Source organism: Mirounga leonina, unplaced genomic scaffold (assembly GCF_011800145.1).
Source record: "Mirounga leonina isolate KUSES-001 unplaced genomic scaffold, KU_Mleo_1.0 Mir_53, whole genome shotgun sequence".
NCBI lineage: Eukaryota > Metazoa > Chordata > Mammalia > Carnivora > Phocidae > Mirounga > Mirounga leonina.
Window position 1 is genome coordinate 1,058,108 of NW_023270807.1, and position 18,210 is coordinate 1,076,317.

The following is an 18,210-nucleotide window of genomic DNA, read 5'->3' on the forward strand; positions in this document are numbered from 1 at the left end:
TCTCCACCCAAGTGGGGCAGGAGGGTGGGGAGGGATGGAGAGAGCGGAGGTGGGATTTGGGGGCCGGGTGGCAGGCCGAGCGCCACACGAACTGATCGCCCCTCCTTTACCTGCCCTCCCACAGACTGCCTCTTCAAGGTGTGTCCCATGAACCGCTACTCGGCCCAGAAGCAGTACTGGAAGGCCAAACAGACCAAGCAGGACAAGGAGAAGATCGCCGACGTGGTGCTGCTCCAGAAGTTGCAGGTGGGTATGTGTGTCAGGGATCCGGGTGCACGCAGGGGGTTGCTGCTTTTCAGAGCCAAAGGGGCCCTGTGGCTGAGTCCAAATCAGTGTGTGTGGGTGTGAATGAGGTGAGAGAGGGGAAGTAGAGTGCCTTCCCAGTGATCCACTCGTCTATATGACCCTTTGTGCCAGTTAGAAGGAGGTGCTCCTTCCTCCAGGCTGGTGTAGCCCTCTGCCCAGGGCACATGGCTCAGTGAGTGAAACGTGGACTAGATTTCAGCTCCCACCCAGCCCTTCAGCTGGACACCATTGTGCAGTGAACAACCTGTACAGCTGCCCATGGAGTTACCAGTAGTTCCTGGTGACAGTGGTTCCAGGGAACCTAACTTGAGAACCAGTCTTAACCTCCCCCCTCATTTTATAGAGTTGGACCCTGGGGCCCTTAGAGGGGGCTGGGCTGTCCATGCTTATCCAGTGAGTTTGTGGTAGGGCCTGAATGGCCCCCGGTCTCTGATCCACCTTGGGCTCCTTGGACACCTGGACAGTGCACAATGTAAAGGCCTGGGTGGTTGCTTGTGGGCCTCTTGGGGGCAGTGGCTCAGTTGACATCCTAGGTAATCCTCCCTGGACAGACCTCAGGGCCTCAAGCCCAGTCCCCATGGAGAAGAAAGTAGGAGCTCTGGCTGTGCTCAGCAGCTTTGCAGCCTGTTTCTGAGGCCCTCCCTCAGGCCTGGTGCGCCTCTCCCTGTTGTGTAGACCTTGCTTCCTCATGTTCCCTTCCCTGAGGAGGTGGGTGTGAAATGGGGGAAGGGCGGGCCTCACCCCAGAGCTGTGAACTGGGCTGGAAAGAGAGGGTTGGAGGGTGGACTGCCTGAGCTCTGTTATAAGTACCCCATCTTTTTTCCTGGGCTGGGGGCTGTCACAGGCGTCCTTCCTGCTGCTGACGCAGGCCAAGGCTGAACTGGGGATCTGGCCTGGCTGTAGGGTGTTTCCGTGTGCGCAGACACACACACATGTGGTCATATCGTCACACACTGTAGGTTTGTGGGAACGGGGTGAGTTTCCCTAACAGCCACCCCCGCCCCAGCCTCAGTCATGAGACCTGGGTAATGGGGCAGAGGGGCCAATACTTTCAGGGAGTGCCAGTCTGATGGAGGAAACAGAGCCCTGTTTCCAGGAACCCCCAATCTGATGGAGGAGATAGTCTGTCCTTAGGCAGCTTCCAGGCTAATGTGACAGAAGTGCCTGAAAAGGGTCCGTAATGGGAAGCCAACCGAACCCTGAGGGCCACTCGGGTAGGATCTGTCAGAGCTGGATGTGACCCGCCAGTGAGGGCTCCCTGAAGGCAGTGGCTAGGAGCCCATACAGTTTTGGGAGGAGCGGGGGGGGAGGAAGAGAAGGAGCACCAGGCACATCTGGGTTTGGGTTGGGGCAGGGTTTGGGTTGGGGCAGGGGTCCTGTGTTGGGGGCATCAGGACTCTGCTATGATTGGGGTAGTGAGGCACAGCTTAGGTTGTCTGCTGGCGGGGTCAAAGGGCATGGGGAGCTCAAGGGCCTGCTGGCATGTCCCCTCCCGAGGAGGTGGGCGGGGAGGGGCAGGGGATCGGGGTTCCCCTGGGCTGCGTACTCCACACTCTGAGTATCAGTCCCTCATCAACAGAGGGGGAGGGGATAGGCCACATGGCCTCTGGGGGGGGGGTCACCCTGGGTACAGTGCCAGGAGCTGTGTGTGTGTGTGTGTATGCGCACGCACGTGTGGGGTAGGGGACGTGGCCCTGCAGGACTGCTCCTTCCGAGCCTGCCTTCCACCTGTCTGCGTGCGTCTGCACAGCATGCAGCCCAGATGGAGCAGAAGCAGAACGACACAGAGAACAAGAAGGTGCACGGGGACGTGGTGAAGTACGGCAGTGTGATCCAGGTGAGACCCACTGGCATCACCCCCCGGAGACGCTGGGCTGGTGTGGGGGCGGGCAGCAGTTGCCATGCCCTCTGGGGCTTGTGTCCCCAGCGGGTCGCCCGGGGACTGTCTCCATGACTGCATATCTGCTTCTGTGTGTGCCTCCTGCTGGGTGGCCCGAGTAGCTGTGCCCATGGGCAGGTTCTCGGCACCCTGGTCACCAGCACAGATCCTGGAGTCCGAGTTCCAATCTTGGCTCTGGGACCTCGGGTGCCTCTGTTTCCCCATCTGTAAAATCAGGCTGGTGATAGTACTACCTTTTTGGTCGTTGTAAGATGACATGAATTAATACAAAGTATTTAAAAATGCTGGCTTCTTCTTTTGTGACCACCCGGGTGCCTGACTGGGGGCGTGTGGCTGCGCGTGTCTCAATTTGTGTGTTTATGTCTGTGTATCTGACACTGTAGGTGTGTCCCATTGTGACCAAGGTCCAGTGGGCCCCCCAGAGCCCCCCTCCCTACCGGGCTGGCTTTGGGGGGCCTGGCACCCTCACCCGCACCCCGCCCGCCCCCCAGAGCCCCCCTCCCTGCTGGGCTGGCCTCGGGGGGCCTGGCGCCCTCACCCGCGCCCCCCGCCCCCCAGAGCTCCCCTCCCTGCTGGGCTGGCCTCAGGGGGCCCGGCACCCTCACCCGCACCCTGCCTGCCCCCCAGAGCCCCCCTCCCTGCTGGGCTGGCCTGGGGGGGGCCTGGCACCCTCACCCGCCCCCCCGCCCCCCAGAGCCCTCCTCCCTGCTGGCCTGGCCTCGGGGGGCGCCCAGAGCCCTCACCCGCGCCCCGTCCGCAGCTCCTGCACATGAAGAGCAACAAGTACCTGACGGTGAACAAGCGGCTTCCGGCCCTGCTGGAGAAGAACGCCATGCGGGTGACTCTGGACGGAACGGGCAACGAGGGCTCCTGGCTCTTCATCCAGCCCTTCTGGAAGCTGCGGAGCAACGGCGACAATGTAAGGACCGGCCCGGGGTGGAGGGGCCGGCTGGGGGGGTGGGCAGCCAGGCTGCAGCTCCAGAGCGGCTTCTATAGGGTCTCTGATGTGGGGACTGGCTGAGGTCGTGCCCATTTCTCAGAGGGGCAGACTGAGATCAGAGAGAGGCCTACAGGCCTGGCCCTTCCCATCTGTGCCCTGTTCTGCCTGCGCCCGTAGGTGGTGGTGGGGGACAAGGTGATCTTGAATCCTGTCAACGCGGGGCAGCCTCTGCATGCCAGCAACTATGAGCTCAGTGACAACGCAGGCTGCAAGGAGGTGAGTGGCTGCTGGGGCCCCTGAGGGCACAGACATCCCCTCCTTGCCCTGCTCCGGTCCTCTTCGTCTGCCCTATGCTCCAGCCCCCAGGCCAGCAGCCCTGGGGCAGCTGGGCTGGGGAGGGGGGGTGGCGGCTGGCTGAGAGAAGACACCTCCTCATGCTCTGATGGGAGCTGGGCTGGTCCGCCCCTCACCCCGGGCCTTTCCCCCCAGCCTCCAACTGCTGGGGGTCTGGCAGGCGTCAGGGTTCTCTCCGCCCTTCCCCAGGTCAACTCCGTGAACTGCAACACCAGCTGGAAGATCAACCTGTTCATGCAGTTCCGAGACCACCTGGAAGAGGTGTTGAAAGGGGTAAGGACTGGCCCCCACCCGCGACAGCTGCCACCTGTCTGCTGGCTGCCCAGCCCCTCCCCCGCAGGGCCCCCTTCCCCCACCTCCCTCTACCCAGGTCTGCTCCTCGCCTGACCCTCCCCTCCATGCGCCCCCTTCTCTGGCTCTGCACCCTCTTCAGCCTCCCTCCACCCCCCGAGCACCCCAGACCCCCATACTCCCCCACAAGCTGGACAACCCCTTCTCTTGTCTCTGGACTCATAGCCTCCCTCTCCATCCTTTCTGGGTCCTGGCTAGCCTCTGTTTTTTCTCTTACTAAGGGTGTGCCAGTGGACTAGGGGTCCCCGTCCCCTCACCTTGGGGGCCAAGATCCTTTGAGCACCCTGTCCCCTCCCCAGCACTGGCTCCGTGGACCCGGGCCAGGTGCCCTGCCCTTTGCCCTGTGCCCTCTTAGGCAAGGGCCTGAGGCTGCTGAGTCAGGGCCTGTGCCCTGGTTCCAGACCCACTGGCGTGGGTGCTAGGACATAGGGGTTGGCAGGCGCTGAGGGGTTCAGCCTGCCGGACCCAGTACTGCTGGGAAACACCATGGTAATGACTTAGGGAGAGAGCAGAGCGAGGGGCAGGGAGGGCTGGAGAGACTGCTACACAAGCCCTGAAAACCAAATGTGGGGGAGAGAGGGGGGCTCAGGTTTAAGTGGGGCTTCAGGGGGTAGAACTAGCCTATTGGGGGGTAGGTCGTATATGGAAGGGCAGATTTGGGGGGTAGCAGAGAGGGTGGGGCTCCTCAGCTAGGGGAATTGGCAGGCACCTGGCCATGAAAGGGACGTATAGGCACAGGTGACAGGCCTGAGAGCAGCCACCTGAGGAGGCTGGCTGCCCTGTGTTCATTGCATCCCCCGAGAAGCCTGCAGTGTCCCCCCTTACCCTCCGCTCCCAGGCGGGCTGCTTTGTCACACTGTACTGCCCCCGCAGGCTGCCTCAGCCCCCTCCCACCTCCCAGGCTCTTTCCGTCCACCCGTGCTCTGTCCAAATGCCTTTCTCTCCCTCCCTGAAGCCTGCACATCATCCACATAGCAATCAAGCCTCAGCCTGTGTGCCACCTCCTCCTGGAAGCCTTCTCTGATTATACATTCCTGCTCCCAAATCTGTGTGGCCCTTAGAAAAAGAAGCATCATTGGGCCGAACCCCATGGTGTGGCCTGGACTGGTTTCTGTGACTCTGTCATGGCTTTGATGTTAGAGGCCAGGCCACCTGGAAGTGAGATTTGAGTGTGCAGAGCCCACCCCTTTTTTGGCTCTCGCCCTGTACTGCGTGGATACAGAAGTCACGAGTTTCTGCCAAAGTAACTGGCTTAATCTATGTGTCTTCTCTCGCTTGCTCGGTCGCTCACACATTCACTCCACAGGTGGGCACAGGGTAGGAAGTGTGGTGGAAAGGTGAGGGCTCTGGAGCTGCACCACGGATTCATGTCCCCTTTGCCACTAGCTGTGTGACCCTTGGCAGGACACTTAGCTTCTCTGCCTGAGTCTCTCCACCTGTAAAATGGGGATAATGATATAGGTACCCGGGCAGCGTGGGTGAGGATGAGGTGAGGAAGTCCACGTAAAGGGCTCACGCAGCGGCTAGCACGTGGGAAACGTGCAGTGTTCTTCATTATACAAATTATAGCCCTCGCAATTTCTGCAAGGGGCCATGGTATCCCCATTTTGCACAAGAGGAAACTGAGGCTCAGAGATGTTAAGGGACTTATCCAAGGTCACACAGCTTGGGAAGCAGAACCAGGGTCCAAACTTGGTCTCTGTGTCCAAAGCTCCGGAGATGAATAGGCCACAGTCTCTGCACTCCAGCTGTTCCAGGCCCGTGGGAGCAGAGGAAATGGGCAAGAATTACCCATATTCAGGCAGAAGGGGCCCTAGGGAGGTGCAGCCATGGGCCTGGGGGACCCCAGAAGGTGATACCCCTCCTGCCTTCATAGAGAGGGTGACTTGAGATTGGCCTTTAGAGGTCAGGTGGGGTTACTAGAGGTACGAATCAGGGAAGGAGATAGCCAAGGGTGGGCTTGACATAGGAGGCTGGGGAAGGTTCTGGATAAGAGCATGTCCCACCCCAGTCGTCTGGAGGCTCTGGATTTGGGGTGTGGGCAGAGCACCTGGCTGAGGGGCCAGCCCCTGGCCCTGGCCACCCTCTGGTGGGGCTCAGCATGCATCTCGCCCTCTGCTTGCTGCTCTGAAAGGAGCAGGAGGGGCCCTGCACCAGCTGCGCCTGCATCTGAGGGTGGGCGGGGGTGGGGGGGACGGCGGTGGGGGCTGGCCCCCCCGGGAAGGTCCTGGCCCGTCCTGAGCCCGTGACTCACGGCTGTAGGGAGATGTGGTGCGGCTGTTCCACGCGGAGCAGGAGAAGTTCCTGACGTGTGACGAGTACAAGGGCAAGCTGCAGGTGTTCCTGCGCACCACGCTGCGCCAGTCCGCCACCTCGGCCACCAGCTCCAACGCCCTCTGGGAGGTGGAGGTCAGAGCTTGCTTCTTACCCAGGACCCAGCCCCTCCTCGCCAGCCCTGGGCCCCGCCCCCTCTTCTTCCCCCGTCACCCTGGAGGGTAGGAGGTGTAGAGGCGGGGCCAGGGGGCGTGGTGGGGGCAGGTCTGGGTGCCACTTACCCAGAGCTCTCCAGGTCTCCCCAGGGCCCGAGCTACCGCTCCCTGGCCAATGTCCCTTTCCTGCCTCACCCCTGCACCCCCCAGGTGGTCCACCACGACCCCTGCCGTGGGGGAGCTGGCCACTGGAACGGCCTGTACCGCTTCAAGCACCTGGCCACAGGCAACTACCTGGCCGCTGAGGTGAGTGGGGAGGTCGAGGGCGCCCTGGGAGCTCGGGCTGCGTGGGCACGCGGGCGCGCAGGAGCCCGTGAGCCGGTGCACGTCTGCACACATAGACACACGTGTCCGTGGCCCCTGGCTTATCTGCACTCTTGCATTAAACAAATACTATCAAATAAGCGCGTGCCTGCAAATAAGCCTCATGAACATTACAGCAGCCCTACTATGTGCCACGAGCTATTCTGGACCCTGGGGAATCACCAGCGAGCCAGGTTCCCACCCCTCGTATAACTTACATTCCACATGTTTGTCTGTCCATAGAATGCAGGCTTGTGTATACTAGGGCGTGTGTGTGTGTGTGTGTGTGTGTGTATTGATCTGTGGGTCCATGAAGAGGGGCATGAAGGGCAGGGCCTGGGGACTCTCGTTGGTGGCTTCTTCAGGAGCGACTTGGGCTTTAGTGCTGGGGTGGGCACCCCTGGGAGGGTGGGGGCTCCCTATGTGGACCTTGTTTTGGGGTGGGGGTCATGTGAGCATAGCTCAGTGTCTAGTAGCTGCCCCCGTCTTGTGTCTCTGTCCAGGAGAACCCCAGCTACAAGGGTGATGCCTGTGATCCCAAGGCAGCGGGAATGGTGAGGACCAGAGCAGGGCTCCAGGGCCCGGGGAAGAGGGACCGTGGGTGTTGGCCAGGAAATCCTGGGAAGTGAGCTGGAGGGAGAAGGCCTCTCAGGTGGGATTCCAGGTGGTATCGGGGGGCCCGAGAGGAGGGAGGGGCTTCTGCCTGAGCTGGGGTCCTTATCCCAGGGTGCTCAGAGTCGTGTAGGTCGCCGGAACGCTGGGGAGAAGATCAAGTACCGCCTGGTGGCTGTGCCCCACGGCAACGACATCGCCTCCCTCTTTGAGCTGGACCCCACCACGTTGCAGAAAACCGACTCCTTTGTGCCCCGGTGAGTAGGTGCCGTGAGTAGCTTGGGGGCTGATGGGGGTGCCCAGGCTGTGCCGTCCTGTCCCTGGGCCCCCTGCATCCCACACTCCTCTGTCCTCCTGAGCTCCTCTGGCCTCAGGACCTGCCTGTCCCGCCCCTCTGGGGACCAAGCTCTCAGAGCTGTGGGCAGCTGACTACCACCGAACATGCGCCATGTGCCGGGCCCTGGGTTCAAAACGCCTTCTCTCCAGTGTTCTTTATCAGGCACCTGCCCCTGTCTCTCTGCACACTCAAGCACATGCAGCATGAGTTTGTCCACAGCACACGGCGGGAGGGAGGGGAGGGGACTGGGCTCCCTGACCTTTAAGGCCCCCCAACTGTAGATGCTAGGGCATAACATCGAGAAACTTTCCGGGTGTCAGTCAGGCTTTGGCATTTACTAGCTGTCTGACCTCAGTCCCTTTGCCCTGACTGCCTGATCTGTCAAGTGGGCATATCAAGTTACCCATAACAGGGCTGATGGGAGACGTAATGGAGTCACTCAGTGTAGGCCCACCAGCCCTTACCTGAAGCTCTTGGGGCCAGGCGCCTTTTGAGATTCAGATTGTTTTTCATTTCAGAAAGGTAATTACATTTCATAATCAGAGACAAGAGTGTTTCTGCTCTGAGATGCATGCATCTTGACGCGAAGTGGGATAAATAGTCTAAATAGTCTCATTTGTCCAAATGAATCTTGGTTTCAAGTTTACAAACAAGCCTGGGCTTTTGGAGCGCTCTGGGTTTGGGAGCATAGGCGAGCCACGTGGGGCGGAACAGCACAGGGCCTGAGGGCTGTTTGCTGGCCACTCTCCTCTGGCTTGGGCTCCTCCCCTGGAGGGGATCGGTTCCCCTGTCCCATGGCCATGGAGTCTGGTGGAGATGTGGAGCTGGTGTGGGGCAGGGCAGGCAGACAGCGGGGATGTGCTCTGAGGCCCGCTCCCTGTGCCCTGCCCCCGGCCCCACCTGCAGGAACTCCTACGTCCGTCTGCGGCACCTCTGCACCAACACGTGGATCCAGAGCACCAATGTGCCCATCGACATCGAGGAGGAGCGGCCCATTCGGCTCATGGTGCGAGCCAGCCGGGGCTGTGGGGCTAGGGCCTTGGCTTATCCCTGGGTGCCCTGCTGACCTCTTGTCCCTGCAGCTGGGCACCTGCCCCACCAAGGAGGACAAGGAGGCCTTTGCCATCGTGTCTGTGCCAGTGTCCGAGATCCGAGACCTGGACTTCGCCAACGATGCCAGCTCCATGCTGGCCAGTGCCGTGGAGAAACTCAACGAGGGCTTCATCAGCCAGAACGACCGCAGGTGGGCCGCACGGCAGGGTCCTCGAAGGGTCTGCATTTCATGAACCCAGGAGTCACAAAGCAGAAGCCGGGCAGGCTTGGCTGGCTGGGGTCGGGGAGACAGAGGTGGGGACTTGTTCCAGCAGGTTCTGGTGGACCCTGGGGCCCTTACCTCATGTATTGCTCATGTACTCCCAGAACTAACCGTGATGATGGGTTGAGGCTCACAGAGGTTAAGAGACTTGTCCATGGTCACACGGCTAGTAAGTGGCAGGGTCAGGACGGAAATGCAGAGCCCTTCACCCCAAACACCTTGTGCCCTGTTGTTCCTTTCCAGATCGGAGTATACTGAGATTCTTTGTCTCGGGGGCACTTTAGAATCCAGGGTGGGTGGGGCGAGGTGTGTGTTTTGAGAGCCTTTTGGGGTAAAGCTGGGGAGAGAAGTTGAAGGCCAATGATAGGCTTTGTGCTTTGGATCGCAGGGTGGGCGAGTGGCCTGATGAGAACGTGTTTGGGGTAGGGCTGGTTGCCCGTGGCGGGGGGTTTCCCAGGATTGGTGCCTTACACTTGTCATCACTGGTGTCCCTTCATGAAGGTTTGTCATCCAGCTGCTGGAGGACCTGGTGTTCTTCGTCAGCGACGTCCCCAACAATGGGCAGAATGTGCTGGATGTCATGGTCACCAAGCCCAACCGGGAACGGCAGAAGCTGATGAGGGAGCAGAACATCCTCAAACAGGTGTGTGTGCACACGTGTGGGGGAGGGGCCAGGTGTCCAGAACAGGAGCCTTTTCCCATCTGCGGTGGAGCTTCAGTCTCTCTGCAGCTTCTCTTCGCCCCTTTTTAGAAAATGAGTATTTGTTGAGCCCTGACCACATGCCAGGCGCTACCCTAAGCGCCCTACACGTACTGGCTTGGTGGATCCTCTCCCCTGGGGGAGGTACTATTATTACCCCCAGGTTACCTGTGAGGGGTCTAATGCATAGAGGTTGGAGTAACTTGACCCTGAGTATGTGGCTAGGAAGCAGCAGGGCAGGATTTGAACTCGGGATGTCGGGTTGAGAACTTGTGCTTTTTTTTATTTAAGGCTTTTTTTAAAAAAGTAAGCTCTACACCAATGTGGGGCTTGAACTCACAACCTGGAGACCAAGAGTCGCATGCTCTACAGACTGAGCCAGCCAGGTGTCCCCAGAACTTGTGCTTAAAAAAATAGGGGGCACCTGGGTGACTCAATCAGCTAAGCGTCTGCCGTTAGCTCAGGTCATGATCTCAGGGTCCTGGGATTGAGTCCTGCATCGGGCTCCCTGCTCAGCGGGGAGTTTGCTTCTCCCTCTCCCTCTGCCCCTCCCCGCTGTTCCTGCTCTCTCTCTCTCTCTCTCTCTCAAATAAATAAATACAATTTAAAAAAATATATTTTTTCTGGGGCGCCTGGCTGGCTGAGCCAGTCCGTGGTGTGTGACTCTTGATCTCAGCCCAGCGCTGGGTGTGGAGATTACTTAAAAAAATATTTTTTCTAAGTTTTGATTGTGAAACTTTTCTCTCTTTCTTTTTTTTTTTTAAGATTTTATTTATTTATTTGACAGAGAGAGAGAAAGCATAAGCAGGGGTAGTGGCAGAGGGAGGAGGAGAAGCAGGTTCCCCAAGGAATAGCGAGCCCTATACGGGGCTCCATCCCAGGACCTCGGGATCATGACCTGAGCTGAAGGCAGACACTTAACCAACTGAGCCACCCACGTGCCCCTGATTGTGAAACTTTTCAAATATTGAGGAAGTAATGAAAGAATAGTACAGTGAACACTGTACCACCACTGCCTGAATCTGCTTGTTACCATTTTGCCGGTTTGGTTTTTTTGTTTTTTTTTTTATGTTAATCACCATACATTACATCATTAGTTTTTGATGTAGTGTTCCATGATTCATTGTTTGCGTATAACACCCAGTGCTCCATGCAGAACGTGCCCTCTTTAATACCCATCACCAGTCTAACCCATCCTCCCACCCCCCTCCCCTCTAGAACCCTCAGTTGGTTTTTCAGAGTCCATCGTCTCTCATGGTTCGTCTACCCCTCCGATTTCCCCCCCTTCATTCTTCCCCTCCCGCTACCTTCTTCTTCTTTTTTTTTCTTAACATATATTGCATTAATTGTTTCAGAGGTACAGATCTGAGATTCAACAGTCTTGCACAATTCACAGTGCTTACCAGAGCACATACCCTCCCCAGTGTCTATCACCCAGTCACTCCATCCGTCCCACCCACCCCCCACTCCAGCAACCCTCAGTTTGTTTCCTGAGATTAAGAATTCCTCATATCAGTGAGATCGTATGATACATGTCTTTCTCTGATTGACTTATTTTGCTCAGCATAATACGCTCCAATTCCATCCACGTCGTTGCAAATGGCAAGATTTCGTTTTTTGTTGTTGGGTTGGCCGCATAATATTCCATGGTATATATATACCACATCTTCTTTATCCATTCATCTGTTGGTTTGGTTTTATGTAACTATACACCTATGCAGCCGTCCCTCCACCCATGCATTTCCAACCAGGGCACACCTCACCCCTAAGTTTTTCAGCGTGCATCTCCTGGAATAAGGGCATTGGCCTCCGCAAGCACAATACTGTTATCACACATAAGAAAATTAGTAATAATACCCATCCATATCTGATTTCTCTGCTTTACCCAAAATGTCTTTTTAAAGTTTGTTTTTTGAACCAGGATCCCACAAAGGTTTTCTCATTCCATTTGGTTGTATTTCTTTGGTTTCTGGTGTAGAACAGTTTTTCACACTCACCCAAACCCTGCTTTTAAAATTTATTAATTACATTAACATTTTTAAAAATATTTTATTTATTTGAGAGAGAGAGTGAGAGAGAGAGCATGAGAGGGGGGAGGATCAGAGGGAGAAGCAGACTCCCCGCTGGGTCTCCGGGATCATGACCTTAGCGGAAGGCAGCCGCTTAACCGACTGAGCCACCCAGGCGCCCCACGTTAACGTTTTTCTGATGAGGCAGGCTTGCGTCGGTCTCTTGGGCTCTGGCCACACCAGCCGGGCCTGCCTTTTCTCTTAATCTCAGACCCTAAGCTGTGGCAGCCCTGAGCTCTTCCCCCAGATGCTGAGCCAGGCCCAGGAGCTGAGCTGGGATTAGTCACGTGGGGACGGGTGGCTGAGGCCCACGGTGGGATCCCAGTCCGAAGAAGGGAGTGGGGGCTGGAGGTGGGGCCGATGGTGGGTGGGCTGGGGTCTCAGTCCAGCTTAGAATCAGCTTGGGGTTCATGTCGGTGTGGCTTTGGGGCAGGGTGACTTTGGGGCCGAGGGTTCCTGGGATAATGAGGAGTGCAGGCGGGTATAGGGGGACCGCTCCTCATGTTCTCTTCTCCCCCAGATCTTTGGCATTCTGAAGGCGCCTTTCCGTGACAAGGGGGGTGAGGGCCCCCTGGTGCGGCTGGAGGAGCTGTCAGACCAGAAGAACGCCCCCTACCAGCACATGTTCCGTCTCTGCTACCGGGTCCTGAGGCATTCCCAGGAGGATTACCGCAAGAACCAGGTGCGCTGCCTTACCCGCCGGAGCCTTCCAGGCCCCGGCGGCCCCACTCACCCGCTCACCGGCTTGCTCACCCCCTCACTCCTGCTTTTGTTCACTCAGCAAGTAGTTTCGGAGGCGCACAGCCGCTATGTGCCAGGCACTGTTTTCAGCCCCGGGGATATAGCAGGGAACCAGACAGTAGGGCCAGCTTCGTGGGTGTGCAGTCGGGCTCCATGCTCGGAAGGGCGTCGAGCTGGGTTTGATGCTCTGCTGTGGCCATCTTGAAAGTCTTGGCTTTTGAAGAAGGGTCCTGCTGTTTCGTTTTGCACAGGGCCCCACAAATTATGTAGCCGGTCCTGCCAGACAATTTCCTCCCTCACGGAGGCTTCACTCTGGTTGGGAGACAAGCTGTGAGCTGAAGACCTCTGTTGTGTAAACCCACTCCGCTGCCCAGAGCGAGTTTCCTGTCCCAGACCTCCACCTGGCTAGTCGGAGTCCCCTGCCTGGGATGGGGGTCCCCGTCCCCAGGTCTGGGGCGGTGTGCTGGAGCAGAGCCAGGCTCCCCACCACTCAGCTCGTCTGTTCTCCAGGAGCACATCGCCAAGCAGTTTGGGATGATGCAGTCCCAGATCGGCTATGACATCCTGGCAGAAGACACCATCACTGCCCTCCTGCACAACAACCGCAAGCTTCTAGAGAAACACATCACCAAGACCGAGGTGGAGACCTTCGTCAGCCTCGTGCGCAAGAACCGGGAGCCCAGGTGAGCCCACCTGCCTTCCCTGCTGCGCCCGCTCCCTTCTCCTTCCCGGTCCTCCCAGGGTACAGAGGCGGTGGGCACTGCTGGTTAAAATAGTGAAAAACCATTGCCTCTAGCGGTAAAGTGTCCTGGCCTCTGCAGCCCCTCCCCGGGACCCTTCCCAAATGTGGCCCAATCTTGCAGCCAGAGGGTTGATGTCCGGTACAGCAGAAGCCCCAAGACCCTCCTCTGGTGACAAAGTCGGAGCCTGTATTGAACCAATTGTCCTTGTGCCCCCTTTACCCTGACCCCCGGGACCCCTAGGCAGCCTCCCCCTGCCCCAGGGTGATCAGGGAGATGCCCATGACTTGTCCGTCCCTGGGCAGCGGGGCCCATCTCCCAAGCTTTGGGGCAGGAGCAGAAGCAGTAACTGGTTCCAGGGAGCTGGGGCTGCCAGCTGGGGAAGGAGAAGGGTGGGCTTCATCCCCACCAGGGAGCGGCCTCTGAGTCCCCTCCCCACCCCTGCGGTCACCACCCCAGGTTCCTGGACTACCTCTCTGACCTGTGTGTGTCCAACCACATCGCCATCCCCGTCACCCAGGAGCTCATCTGCAAGTGTGTGCTGGACCCCAAGAACAGCGACATTCTCATCCAGACCGAGTGAGCCATTGCGCTGTCCCCTGGCCACAGCCCGGCCTCCGCCCTGCTCCCCTGCTCCTCAGGCTCCTTAGAGCTTGGGCCCCGTGTGCGTGCGGGCTGGAACCGGCACCCTCACTGCGTGCAGATACACACCCTTGCCTGCTGTGTGGCCAGCTCTGTGCTGGCACCGTGTGAGCAAGGAGGCCTCGGGGACTGAGCCAGATCCTCTGTCCTTGAGAAGCTCGTGGTCCGAGGAGTGTGTTTGACCCGGCACTCAGCCAAGCTCCTAGAGGGGTCTTTGTGGCCGGACATGCTCGCGGAGGGCTCTGGGCATGGCGTCCTGCCCCGGCCCCCCACTCCCTGTGATGGCTGGCCCTGGTTTGCAGGCTTCGGCCAGTGAAGGAGATGGCCCAGTCCCACGAGTACCTGAGCATCGAGTACTCAGAGGAGGAGGTGTGGCTCACTTGGACCGACAGGAATAACGAGCACCACGAGAAGAGCGTGCGGCAGCTAGCCCAGGAGGCGCGGGCAGGCAATGCCCACGACGAGAACGTGCTCAGCTACTATAGGTGCCTTGGGGCCCAGCTCCTTCCCGTCCTTAGCACTTCCGGTGCCCTCGGGCCTCCTCACAAGGTCGTCAGCCCATCCCCAGCAGCTGTGCAGCCTTCACTGGGGAGGCTGAGCTCAGCCCAGGGACGGGGCTGAATGAACCCCAAACCTGTCTCCACACATATTTATTTAAAAAATAAGATTACTAGAGGGCGCCTGGGTGGCTCAGTTGGTTAAGCGACTGCCTTCGGCTCAGGTCATGGTCCCAGAGTCCTGGGATCGAGTCCTACATCGGGCTCCTGGCTCGGCGGGGAGCCTGCTTCTCCCTCTGACCCTCTCCCCTCTCATGCTGTTTCTCTCTCTCTCTCTTTCTCAAATAAATAAATAAATAAAAAGAGACTTTAAAAAAAAAAATAAATAAGATTACTAGATAACACTTATCCAATGCTGGCCATATACCAGGCCCTGTTCGAAGTGTTTCACCTGGCCACTCATCGACGCCTCACCATAGCCCCGTGACTACTGTCACCCCCAGAGTTGGGGAGACAGGCACAGGGAGGTGAAAGGACTTGCCCAACGTCACACCTCCTTAGTGGTGGGCCAAGGGTCAAACCCAGGGAGCCGAGGACAGCCAGCACCCCATGCAGAGCAGGGCTGTCTGCGGGCCTCCTTTCAGCTGCTCTTCCATCCGGGCTCACCCCTGCATCCGCTGCTCTGAAGAGGCCCGTCCCCCTACTACACTTCCCTCCCCTGACTCTCCCAGCCTCATGCTCAGCCAGTCTTCCTCCCGTGAAGACCTGTCCTGGCTGAGCCAGAAGTGGTTTCTTCCTTCGCAAGGAGGGGAGAGCGGCAAATGCTCACTCAAAGTTGTGTCTTTTCTGTTACGCTGGCGGGTGCCTGGTTTGACCTAAGTCCCTTTGCCACTTTCCCAAGGCCTCTGCCAGCCCAGGCCCAAGTGCTGGTGGCCCACGCTGGCCCGCACCTGCCGCGGGCTCACCCTCTGCTGCGCCCTTGCAGGTACCAGCTGAAGCTCTTTGCCCGCATGTGCCTGGACCGCCAGTACCTGGCCATCGACGAGATCTCCCAGCAGCTGGGTGTTGACCTCATCTTCCTGTGCATGGCAGACGAAATGCTGCCCTTTGACCTGCGCGCCTCCTTCTGCCACCTGATGCTGCACGTGCATGTGGACAGGGACCCCCAGGAGCTGGTCACACCGGTCAAGTTCGCCCGCCTCTGGACCGAGATCCCCACAGCCATCACCATCAAGGAGTGAGATGGGGAGCAGAGGGTGGGCCAGGCGAGGCCAGGGTGGGAGGATCTCAGCGACCCTCATGCCTCACTGCCTCCCCCGGCAGCTATGATTCCAACCTAAACGCCTCTCGCGACGACAAGAAGAACAAGTTTGCCAGCACCATGGACTTCGTGGAGGACTACCTCAACAACGTGGTCAGCGAGGCCGTGCCCTTTGCCAATGAGGAGAAGAACAAGCTCACCTTCGAGGTTGCTGGGCAGGGGGGCAGCGAGGAGCTGGTGCTGGGGGGCTCTGGTTGGCCCCCTCAGCTGCCCCCAGGGGCACTTTGGGGGCTCCATGACCTCACTTCCCTCCGTGCCCCAGCCAGTTCAGGGAGCTCGCATAGATCGCCAGGACTCCCCAAGTGGAAAACTTCTCCCCTGCCACCTGGGAGAGGGCTGCCTCCCCATGGTCCACTCACCGCTGCAGGCCCTCCTGGGTCACGGGCTCCTGCGGGGAGCACCCCACCTTCCTGCGTTTCTGCCCTATCCCGCCCCCACCCCCCAGTAGCCTTCCTTGCGGGCCTCGCTTCCTCATTAGCTGACTGGGGGCGGCTCTGTCCTCACAGCCCCGTGCTCCCAGAGGCCCTGCCTTTTCCGAGGACCTTCGTCACCTCCTCCTAACACCGGCTCCGCCCTACTTTCCCTTCCTGGCCCCGCCCTTCGCGAGGCCCCGCCCCGCTCACCTCGGCCCCGCCCCCTCCCCGCAGGTGGTCAGCTTGGCGCACAATCTCATCTACTTCGGCTTCTACAGCTTCAGCGAGCTGCTGCGGCTCACTCGCACGCTGCTGGGCATCATCGACTGCGTGCAGGGCCCCCCGGCCATGCTGCAGGCCTACGATGACTCAGGCGGTGAGGCTTAGTGGCCAGGGCCACCCCTCCCCCGCCCCCGCCCCAGCCTTGGCCTTCCTCCGTCTCCTCCTAGTGCCAGAGCCCTCTCTGATCAGCCCCCTGTGCAGCCTGTCTCCTGGCCCCTGCTGGACCAGAGGGGCCCCTGTCCAGGCGCTGTGGAGACCCCGGGGTCTGGGGGAGTTGCCTTCCAACACAGCTTGGTCCTGAGGGGAGATAATGAGGGAGGAGGGGAGACCCAGGCCCTGCCTGAGGAGCTCCCAGTCAGACAGGGGAGTGGTCGAGCAACAGCCCTGCCATCGAGGAGCCACTGGTCTGACAGCAGACACAGCCCTGCCCTCGGGGACACCCCCAGGGGGCATAAACTCCTCTAATCAAAAAGCGCATAGTCTGACACCTGGTGCGTAGTGCTCCCCACACGGTGTCCCCTCTGTCCCCCATGCTCTGTAGCAGCATCTCAGGATGCCTCACAGGAGAATTCTCATTCAGTTTACCTTTGCTCTGGCCAGCCCCTCTTTGCCCAGATTTGGCTTAAAGCTCACCTCCCCCAGGAAGCCTTTCTGGGTGAGCCCTGCCTCTGACAGAGACAGAGTCAGAGTCAGACCCAGGGGTCCTGCTGTGCACCCCCGTGACCCCCTGGTACTTCGCACTCCGCAGGCAAGAACGTGCGGCGGTCCATCCAGGGCGTGGGCCACATGATGTCCACCATGGTGCTGAGCCGCAAGCAGTCTGTCTTTGGTGCCCCCAGCCTGTCTGCCGGCGCTGGTACCACCGAGCCACTGGACAGAAGCAAGTTCGAGGACAATGAAGACATTGTGGTGATGGAGACCAAGCTGAAGATCCTGGAAATCTTGCAGGTGGCTGGGCCAGGACAGCGCTGAGAGGTGTTGGGAATAGGGCAGGAGAGTGGGGCCCGGGGCAGGGAGGCTGGGGGGTGAACCCCTGCTCAGATCACAGTATCCAGTACTGGAGGGCTCCGTGGTGATTGGCTGTGTAGCCCAGTGGTTTCCAAAGTGTGGTCCTTGGACCAGCAGCAACGGCCTCACCAGGGAACTCAGAAACGCATGTTCTTGGGCCCCACCCCAGACCTCCGTACGGATCCGAGGCACCCGAGGCAGGCCCACAGTCTGTGCTCCCAGGTGATTCTGGTGTGCACTAAAGCCTAGCTCCGTCCCTCCATTGTGCAGATGAGGAAAGGAAGAGGGGGAGGGGACTATACTGCCATCCTACAGACATTTTGGAGCAGAGCTAGAGCTTTGAGGGCCCATTTCCTGGTGAGGCAGACATGGTCTTTCCTGTTCTGGGTCTTGTCTGAGACGCGCTGGCAACACTTGGAGAAGGGGCTGGTAGGACCCCGGGAGTGGTAAGAATGCTTGCTTTTGCCCAGCTGCCACCAGAGGACGGGAAGGGTAATGCAGTGACCTCCATGGGGACCCAGTCTGGGCAGGGCCTGGTCAGAGGAGTCAGACCATTCTGATTCATTCTAGGAGCTGAGGGCTTCCAGATCTGCATCCTGGGGCGTGGCCAGAAGCTCTGCGCCCCATAAGGATAGAGACCAGTCAAGGGTCTCTGCGAACCCTCTGTCCTCACCCCCCCGACACTGGCCTCTCCTGCTGCCCCCTAGTCTTCAGTTCCACTGAGGCCAGTGTCAGGGGGGATGAGGACAGAGGGTTAGGGAAGGGGAGGGACTGAGGGTCTCTGCCTCATTCGGAGAAGAGGTGTCGTCCCTCATCACTGGGGCAGGAGTGGAAGAGAGGGCACTCTGGACCTCCCCGGGGAGAGGAGTCTTGATTTTTTAGGTTGTGAT

The 18,210-nt window shown here is 59.0% G+C and overlaps 1 protein-coding gene across 5 annotated transcripts in view; it reads left to right on the top strand.

Annotated features, from left to right (window-relative positions):
• The window catches only part of ITPR3 (inositol 1,4,5-trisphosphate receptor type 3), a 66,221-nt gene that overhangs the window by 24,338 nt on the left and 23,673 nt on the right, over positions 1-18,210 (top strand). For 4 of the 5 annotated variants that reach the window (XR_004676669.1, XM_034991424.1, XM_034991425.1 and 1 more), the window contains exons 3-22: positions 125-246; positions 2,057-2,143; positions 2,967-3,125; positions 3,324-3,422; positions 3,690-3,773; positions 6,114-6,260; positions 6,491-6,586; positions 7,147-7,197; positions 7,370-7,512; positions 8,499-8,598; positions 8,675-8,835; positions 9,409-9,550; positions 12,197-12,358; positions 12,928-13,100; positions 13,617-13,736; positions 14,102-14,284; positions 15,282-15,533; positions 15,620-15,764; positions 16,265-16,406; positions 17,061-17,260. Coding sequence is in view for 4 of the 5 variants with exons in the window: in XM_034991424.1 (XP_034847315.1) it covers positions 125-246; positions 2,057-2,143; positions 2,967-3,125; positions 3,324-3,422; positions 3,690-3,773; positions 6,114-6,260; positions 6,491-6,586; positions 7,147-7,197; positions 7,370-7,512; positions 8,499-8,598; positions 8,675-8,835; positions 9,409-9,550; positions 12,197-12,358; positions 12,928-13,100; positions 13,617-13,736; positions 14,102-14,284; positions 15,282-15,533; positions 15,620-15,764; positions 16,265-16,406; positions 17,061-17,260 (2,768 nt within the window). In the remaining variant the exon portion in view is untranslated. The remainder of the gene's footprint in view (positions 1-124; positions 247-2,056; positions 2,144-2,966; positions 3,126-3,323; positions 3,423-3,689; positions 3,774-6,113; positions 6,261-6,490; positions 6,587-7,146; positions 7,198-7,369; positions 7,513-8,498; positions 8,599-8,674; positions 8,836-9,408; positions 9,551-12,196; positions 12,359-12,927; positions 13,101-13,616; positions 13,737-14,101; positions 14,285-15,281; positions 15,534-15,619; positions 15,765-16,264; positions 16,407-17,060; positions 17,261-18,210) is intronic. The other variant, XM_034991423.1, reaches the window with a different exon arrangement.